Source organism: Sprattus sprattus (genome assembly GCF_963457725.1).
Source record: "Sprattus sprattus genome assembly, chromosome: 1".
Taxonomy (NCBI): Eukaryota; Metazoa; Chordata; class Actinopteri; order Clupeiformes; family Clupeidae; genus Sprattus; species Sprattus sprattus.
In genome coordinates this window covers 55,150,363-55,159,825 of record NC_137920.1, presented here as the reverse complement: position 1 = coordinate 55,159,825, position 9,463 = coordinate 55,150,363, and the positions used below count along the sequence as shown (strand labels likewise).

The 9,463-nt window shown below is 42.3% G+C and overlaps 1 protein-coding gene across 1 annotated transcript; it reads left to right on the top strand.

The window, feature by feature from the left end:
• The first annotated feature begins 280 nt into the window (after window positions 1–280).
• pdk3b (pyruvate dehydrogenase kinase, isozyme 3b) lies at window positions 281–8,359 on the top strand. Its single transcript, XM_080847798.1, has 11 exons — window positions 281–634; window positions 3,505–3,646; window positions 4,282–4,353; window positions 4,448–4,632; window positions 5,575–5,658; window positions 5,870–5,947; window positions 6,072–6,148; window positions 6,251–6,352; window positions 6,492–6,605; window positions 6,793–6,906; window positions 7,505–8,359. The coding sequence occupies exons 1-11, from the start codon at window positions 532–534 to the stop codon at window positions 7,646–7,648; spliced, it is 1,215 nt and encodes a 404-aa protein (XP_080703924.1). The 5' UTR covers window positions 281–531; the 3' UTR covers window positions 7,649–8,359.
• Window positions 8,360–9,463: the final 1,104 nt, after the last annotated feature.

The following is a 9,463-nucleotide window of genomic DNA, read 5'->3' as shown; positions in this document are numbered from 1 at the left end:
CTTCTCTACACTTTAAAATTGGATACCGTCTCAGAGGTGCCATTATATGATTGCCTTTGTGAATATCTAGGTCGACCATTGACATATTAATCAGCATTTTACCTCTTTAATAAATAGAGGTAGGTATGGATATTAATTAATTAATTTGCAACATCAGACCAACTATTTATTCTACCTAATGTTACAGTGGGCAGACTTCTAGATAGTTAACTGTCTTGTAACAAGTTGCTGGAGGTGGGGTGTTGTTGACCAATAGCTGTGGGCGTCATACAGTTGAACATGTCACGTGTTTAGGATTAGCGTCTCATGCATGCAACATAGACGTATATAGATGGCATGCACGAATAACTTCGATAAAGTTAACTATCGATAAGCGATAACAGCATGCATATTCAACGAATTAATGTTTACACAACTTCTAGCAGACTGTTACATATAACGAGTGTCAACGTTACGTTGTAGCCTATGCTTTAGATCGATAGGCATATCTGATTTCCAGGTTTTCCTAGTAGGACAATATAGCCAGCAATAATGAGATTAATCAACTTTTTGATGAAAAATGTCAACTCTAAAATCGAGTATTACTCGAGATTTTCACCTTCACCGATGTCAATCAAACAGTTTCTCGATTTCGGTAAGTAGTCTTCAGTAGCCTACACAGACGCACCATCTCTAAAAGTTACCAGTAGGCTTTGACGGAATGTAGCGGAGGCTCTGTTGTGCTTTACGGTAGTGCCACATAACAACTCTTGGTAAACCTCAGGTTAAGCGCTGAATTAATCAAATTCGTTTTCTAGGTTACTGTACATTGTTTGACGAAGCAGCTCTACAAGTAAAAAAAAAAAAGCTGGGCCGATATAATGCATTGACTGGATACATAAACAGGCTACTCTGCATGACTAATACGGTTTATGTGAAACAGTTGTGAAAATAAAGTTTTTAAATTCATCTAACAACAATTAACTCAAGGAGTCCGTTGACTGTAGCCTTACTGGCTCTCTGATAATTATTTTTATTAGGCTGTAAGCCTCTCTGACGAAAACAGACACCTCATTTTGGCTCCTTCTCTTGTGCATACATTTGAAAGGTCAATTCGACCACCAACTCTCAACTAAAAATAGTTTGAAAGTCTGGCAGGAAATATGTTTACTTTCAGACATTTGAGCAGGAGAATGAATTGTTGAACCAATGGATAGTCCGGCTGCCTGTCACTCGTACACATAGCCTACTTATAGCAAGATACTATTGTAACGGTGGGAGTAAATGAAGAGTGATGAGACATGTTGGTTGGATCAGTCTTGCTACTTTACTTGCAATATCATACTTCTCAAGAAACTCTTCATGCATTTACAGTGGTCAGTTACAGTATATACCACGAGGTGTTAGGCTTATCCATATGGTGACTGAGCTCGCTCCGACTTTCCTACTCACCACCACAAAGTCCATAGCCTTCTCCAAACCCATATAGCTCAGCCTTTCTTTGGCGAATGACGTGTCAGAGAAACTGGAACCGCAAAAGCTGAATGGATGAAAGCTGCCACCTTTACTAGATCAATGGACACCTCAGCTGCTACATCAAACCTCAGGATGAAGACTTCACCGATGGCAGAGGCGAAAAATTGTGTGCCGGCTGCTATTGTGCTGCCCAGGCGTAACGATAGCAATCAACCTTACAGAGCTGAAAAAATATCACGGCTTCACTTGCCATATCATCCAACCCTATATCAGGGCAGGTCATTCTGGTCTGGTTGTCCTCCGTCTGAAGCCCCAGCGTCCTGGAGTTGCAGGCTTTGTGGGGGTAGCAGTCTTCCTCATGATGTCCATGGTGCCGACAAAAGTTACAGGCAATGTCTCTGTCAGTGGCTGCCCGAACCAGAACCTCACTGCTGGCTGTATCTTCTGCATTGTCTAGGGCGTTACCACGGACTGTACGCAGCAGAGCTTTCGTCATATCATCTTGGAGGATTACCTCTATATCCTCAGCATAGCGCAGTGCCCACTCCACAGAATTCAGATTCGCAAGACGCACATGCTGCTGTAGTGCAGAGGGGTGCAGTGCTCAGAGGAAGGCGTCCAGGGCAAAGTTATCTCAGGCAGAGCAGGGTAATTATTTGAGGGTAAGATTGGTTAAGTTCACAGCTAATAGACCTAACCTATGGTGGTCGATTTATGTCATATGTTATAAGTGCGATAAAACATGCTCACTAGCATTATACACTATTTCCAACGTGCGGATATTAACTGCCTCTGAACCTGGACTGACAGCTATAGGTCCTGGAAAGATTGTCAGAAGTCTTTGGAATAGCTAGGTCGATGTTCAGGAGTGCTTCCAGGGCGTCCCACTCTAATGCTGTGACAAGCTGGAGCATTCACTGCTCATGGTCCCCGTGCTGCGCCTCAGCGATCAGGTTGAACTGGAGCCTCCCAATTTCCATAGAATCGCAGGAGCTTGGTCCAGGGTGAGCCGAGTGGAGTGGCTGTTTCACCCAGGGCCGTTGGCATGGTTGAGCTGACCCGCTGCCAGTTGGAGGTCTTCCACAGCGTGAAGTAACCTGTTCTGGTCCAGGGGACTCTGAGGGAGAGCAGCTGAGCTGCCCTGGCCTGTCTGTGCAGCCATCTGAAGGGCAGGCGGCGTGTTTTGCACTAGCCCCTGTGACACGCCACTGATCCTCCTGTCCTGTAGGGGCGCTGTTCTCTGCAGATTCTTCCAGTGCTGAAGCAGATGAGCTGCCTACATCATGTGCATTTACTAAGGAGGACATTTGGACTAGAGGTTTAGTCTTCTTCTTGCACTTGGAATATTGTTTTAAAGAAATGATTTTGGTAATTCTTTGGTTATGTTATCAGCCATGGCCCGCTTTACCTCCTAAACCAATGGATCACTATGTTCAAACGAGGAGCAGTGAGACATCTTGAATTGATCAGAATCTTGTTAACAGCTTAATTAGCAATATTAGCATAAGTAACTCATCATGTACTAAAGGCAGGCAGTTACCGTGCCTACAACTACGGCTTATCCATCATGGTGACCCGAGCACACTCTGACATTTACCATCACCAAGTCCAAAGCCCCCTCCAAACACACACAGACACACATACAGACACACACACAACACAGACTTCAACACCCCGCACCCTAGGAGAAAACACCTTAAAAGAACACCAAAACAGTCACCACCCAAAATACCCCTAACCAGGAACTGCTTAACAGAACATGAACTCACCAACACACTATAGATCTGTTATCTCTCAGTATTTTCACACGCACACGTGCTGGAAGGTGATGACAGAACAACTTTTCATCACTCACTGAGTATAATCGTTGCAGTGACTTATACATGTGTCACTATGTGACACACTGTCACTAACATGTCACACTTTTCAGTTGGTAATTTCACCACTTCCATCACTTCCTCCATTCATCCCCATAGGGATTCCTTATTCAGTATGAACGGGTTGCTGAACTACCCAGAACCAACAGATAACTGCTTCCTCACTCTGCAGGGAGGGAGAATGCATGTGAGAAGACCTCCTATATGTTCCTGAGGAAGGAGCTGGCTGTTCGATTCGCCAACACCATGCGAGAGGTCAACTTGTTGCCAAGCAACCTGATCAGTCAACCATCCGTCAAACGTGTGCAGACGTGGTGAGTGGATGGGAGGACGCTGGGGGACACTGTGCAGATGAGTATTGGCATGTACGCGCAGTAAAAGAGTTCAAAAGAACATTTGCATCACTGGCCTAAATTGCCTAGAACACTACATTGGGACAGTGATGTTATAGTCCAGGGAGTGAACTGGGCTAGTCAATGTTCAGTTTGGTGTAAGTCTTTCCTCTATGTGGTATAGTCCATACAAATTTTAAGTGTTTTTAAACTACTAGCGGGCCATCAGCCTTTACCTGAAAAATTGTCTATCTACCCCAAAATGTACATAAACCAAGATCAGTCATCACAAGTTGAATTTCTTGGATGAGTAGAATGTATTGTTGCTATTTCAGACTTGCTGTTCCATTCCTTAGAGAATGAGTGAATGAAATAAAGACCATGGAGAGACTCATATTTTGATTTGGTAATTGGGTGAGCATTGGTCAGAGCATTTGGGCCAGTGAAAAAAAGCTCTGGCTGTTGAGCTCTGTTAAATCTGGCCAAATAGCCTTTTCTTCCCTGCATGCAAGGAACTGACAGTAAAACAACTTTAAGAAAATTATTTTGTGTTTGTTGTGACATCATGATGCCATAAGAGTGGTTCTCAAGTGTGTGTTATGTGTTCTCTCCCAAAGGTATATTCAGAGTTTTGAGGAGTTGCTGGGGTTTGAATCCCAAAGCCCTGAGAGTGTTCGCACACTGAATGAGTATGTAAAGTACTTAAGAATATCATATTTATAATCATGCTTCTGAGGTACTACCACATATTTACTCAGTTAGCTGATTTACTGTCATTTTCAGCTTCCTGGACACCCTTCTTAAGATACGTAAACGGCACAATGATGTAGTACCCACTATGGCCCAAGGGGTGATTGAGTTCAAGGATGAGTTTGGCTTTGACCCCTTCATCAGCAGCAATGTACAGTACTTCCTGGATCGTTTCTATACCAACCGAATCTCCGCCCGTATGCTCATCAACCAGCACAGTGAGTACATTTCAACATCATTTACGTATTCTACTTGCTAATTCTAAACACGTACAGGTTGCTGTGTACCACTATACAAACCATCTAGAATTAACATCTCTTCTTTTCATTTGATAGTTATGCTGTAGGGATAGACAACGCTAGAAAGAGGATTTGAGCACATATAGCACAAATATCCATTCAGATTATGTCTGACCTTTACTGCATGCTGCTCATTGTAAAAACAAATGTGTGAAAATGATAGTGTCAGTCTAGTGAATATGAGGATAGGTGTTACCTTATAATAGATATATTCTTGTGCTAAACCTGAGCATTCAATTTACATAAGCAACAATATGAGTTTCATTGTAAAGCTGTATTAGGCATTCATTACAAAATTGTTGAAAAATGTGCCTGTATATAATATGTTGTATGGTATAATTTGTTTGAACTGAGGTAAATAACTTCTATATGCCATTATGAATGAGCCTACACAGTTGTATTACGCACTCAGAAAGGTATGCTTTGGCTTCTGAATTTTGATTGGCTGTTGGTAGCCATTTGGTTAAGTACACTAAATAAAATAAAACATAGCTTCAGTGATTCTTGAGATACTAAATGTGTCCGATGCAGCAGCCCCTATGAATAAAATGTTGCATGCATCCAAATAATGTGTTAGTGATCCAGGATGTCAGATTTTGTTAAGTTTAAACCAAAAGTTGCTTTTCAGGGGGCGCTAGCACCAAGGGACACGCACACCTAAGGCCTTCTGTTCCGTATCAGCCACATGGGGCTACAACCATAGCAATTAGTGTCTTAGTGTATGACATCATCAACCAAATACTACTGAAACAAAGTGAAGGAAGAAGAAGAAGAGAAACTAGCCTAGAGACGGTCATAATAAGATCATTTGTACATGACATGTTTAACCACTGCTGTTTAAAATGTGATCTCCTATGGCAGCACTCCTCTTTGGTGACACCACAGCCCATCCAAAGCACATAGGAGGCATTGACCCTGCCTGCCGCGTGACCGAAGTGGTGAAAGGTAACTGTATTATATAACACATATTGACCGTGTCTTGTGCATTTACCGAGCGATATTGTGCATAGTAAAACAGAGAAAAACATAAAAACATACCTCCACATACAATCATTTAGTGATATTATAGATTCACATTGTGTTGAACACAGTGCCATTTGCATTATGTATACATGTTTTCCCCATGAAACGTATTCATGGGCCTTGCACTTACCAGATGCTTACGACTCAGCCAAGATGGTCTGTGAGCAATACTACATGATGGCGCCGGCACTGGACCTTCAAGAAGCCAACGGTAAGTGTGTTTGCATTAATCGTGTAAAGTTTTGGGTTGGTCAGATCTTGTTTAATTCCTCAGTATGTAAAAATTACACCTCAGCACTGTCTTCATCATGACTACTGTGCTACTGTGACCTCAGCCAAAGGCCAAGAAAAGCCTATCCAGGTGGTCTATATTCCCTCTCATCTCTTCCACATGCTCTTTGAACTTTTTAAGGTACAGTGAGTAAACCATTTGACAACTAGTGACTGCGAAAATATTACTTCTTGATAATCATGTTCTGTGATGTGCTTTGTGTTACGCACCTTGGGTCGAAAGAATTCCATGAGGGCTACGGTGGAGTTGCACAAGGACGCCAGCAGGGGGCTCCCTCCAGTCACAGCTTTAGTGACCCTAGGAAAAGAGGACCTCTCAATAAAGGTTAGTAGACTAGAAGGAAGAGGTCTGGCAGGGTTTAGTGTTAATGATACAACAGATTCAAATCATACATCAAATCTGAATTGTTTATGTAAATCTTTATGTTAAAGTTCAAATGTCAATTCTCTTTCTCTCTCTTAAGATCAGTGATTTGGGTGGTGGGGTGCCTCTCAGAAAAATCGACAGGCTTTTCAATTACATGTATTCATCTGCACCCACGCCAAGTCTGGACCCCTCAGAGTCTGCAGTCCCTCTGGTAACTACATGTAAACCAAAGATTCTAGAAGACTGACCTAGATAGAGCAATGGAATACATGTCGCTGCAAAAGTGGAACAGTTCCAATCTCATAATGACAGCAAGATTTGAGAATACTATCCTTTTGCCTCAATCCTCTCTGTGTAAACATTGTGTCAAATTCTGATCAATCTGTGTAATTTCTTAGGCAGGATTTGGCTATGGCTTGCCTATCTCCAGGCTGTATGCCCGCTACTTCCAGGGAGACCTGAACCTGTACTCCATGGAGGGAGTTGGAACAGATGCAGTCATTTACCTTAAGGTTTCAAATCTCACGTCTTATCGTGATTGGTCCTTATTGTGCTATAATTTGGAGATACATGGTATTAGTCAGCATTTACTAGGTACTATAAGATGTCACCAGTGCATTGATCCCCCTAATGGCTATTGTTTGTTGCTTGACTGTCCTTAATTATAATAATAACAATAATAATAACTTAGTTTTATATAGCGCCTTTCAAGTAACCCAAGGTCGCTTTACAAAATGAGATGGGGCAGGGGAATAGGGGGAGAAGAGAAGAGGGGAGAGTGATTAGGGACCATAGGCCTCAGAGAATAAGTGTGATTTGAGGTGCTTTTTGAACGTAGCCAGTGTGGGGGCTTGGCGAATATGGAGAGGTAGACTGTTCCAAAGGGTGGGGGCAGCAACACAGAAGGCTCTGTCACCAAAAGTCCGTAGCCTGGACCGGGGGATGACAAGTGGGTCCATGCCAAAAGACCTCAGGGACCTTGAATAGGGGGGGTGTTGGATGAGATTGCAGAGGTACTGGGGAGCAAGAGCATGGAGGGATTTGTATGTGAGGATATTATTATGATATTATATATATTAATAAATATATGTTTACATAAAAAATGTACAGGTCCTGTCAAGTGAGTCCTTTGAACGTCTTCCTGTCTTCAACAAGTCAGCATGGCGGCACTACCAGGTAGGGCCAGAAGCAGACGACTGGAGCAACCCCAGCAGCGACCCACGCGACGCAACCACATACAAATCAAATCACTAAGCTTTACCAAGCAACAAAGATGGTTGATTTATCTGTTTATTTGTTTATTTATTTTTGTGATAAAATTTGCACTGCTAATTTGTTACACAAAAAAAGAGGAAGGGCTTGGAAGGCTTTGTACGTCTCCAGTCTCATTTTTAGCATAGTCAGTAAAGAGACTTGGTGAATGTTTGCAGTGAATGCATGAACACTTAAACTGTCTAAACGAAATTATGTTCAAAGAATGTAGCAATTTATTATGCATCTATAACATCAGAGAAGAGTGGAGATATTATGTTTGTTTACATACTATTTTACTGATGTTGGTGGTACTATATCCTACACTTTGTTTCTTTTGTCTCACTTTTTTTCTTAACACACTTTAAGAGCAACAGCAATTTTGCAGAGCTGTAACCCTGTCATGCCAAAGTTTTAGTGTCAAACTACGTTTTGTAGGCTACATTAAGTTCTTTTACTATTTACAATGGCTGTGTCAGTCAGATACTTGGATATGTTACTGAAGTTGTTGTATAGCACTTTAAATATTCTTAGGTACATAAACTATTATTTTACTATGTCGAAATGTGAATGTTTAATGCTGTAATGCAGCATTATATCATAATTTGTTCTATTTTGGATGCATGGATGTGACTTTTGTCATATGTACAGCTGTGTTTAACTCAGGTAGTTTAACATCACAATTGGCAGAAATAAAAAAGAGGATTCCATGAATTCTTGCCTCCCTGCCTTGTTCCTTGAAACATTGTGCATGTATAATGTCTGATCTGTGTGACCACACTTGGGGAAAGTAGAGGCTGCTCTGGAAACTCTGGCAAGCGCTCCTGGGCATCATCTGGCTACAAGGAGCAGCTGCCACAACAAGACGGAGGGGCCGCTTGAATGGGTGGTGATGTATCTCCTCCTGATGCATCAATGAGCAGCTGCCACAACAAGATGGAGGGGCCGCTTGAATGGGTGGTGCTGTATCTGATGCCTCAGAAAGGAGCATCCCAGCAAATCAAAACGATGTGGGATCAGTGGAGTTATACCTTTCATAACAGGGAGGAGGAGGAAGTCCTAGAGGAGACCTAGAAGGTTATCAGTGTGGAACCTTTTCGAGTGTGTACTTTTGAGTCTCCCTTTCAGTTTTCCCATTCCTACCAGCACACTCGTTTGTGCTGATGACCCAATGCTGTTTGCATGTACCAGGAGTGAGCGCTGGTGGTCTACAACCAAGGAAGGCATGAGCACTCACTGAGGCTCTCCTTCTACACCTACCTAGAATGAAAGCTCACATCACAAGCAGGGGTCAAGAGGTTAGAACCATCGGTGATGGAGTCTGTGTGTGGTAGCACACTGGTCTGAGCTAGGCCAGCCCTGTTAGGACAAAATGATGAGATGGCTTTCACATTGTGCAATTAGCTCTTTCAGTTTTGTGTCATGGCTCTAAAGTTGTACAACGCTCCTGTCATCTCACAGAGTTTGGTGGAGAGAATGTTTGCTCGTTTGCAGTGCAGATACATCACAGGCCAGCCCCACAGACCCTAGAGTTCCCTGAACATGGCCCTCCTGTCACCACATAGCACGGAAATCGTGACACTCCACATTAATTGTAGTTAGTGATCATGGTAATACAACATTATCCATTCTAAAGTCCTACAATTATAAACCGTTTGCTTATTGATGATATGTGTCAGGTAATGTCATGCTTTAGGTGCTTTGTTTTCCAAATAAAGCTTTTAAGTCAAAACATTCCGCTTTTAAAGGAATCAACAAAGAACTTTTTATTTCAGAGCATTTAGTGATTTTCTTTACCTCAAAATCAATACACTTACT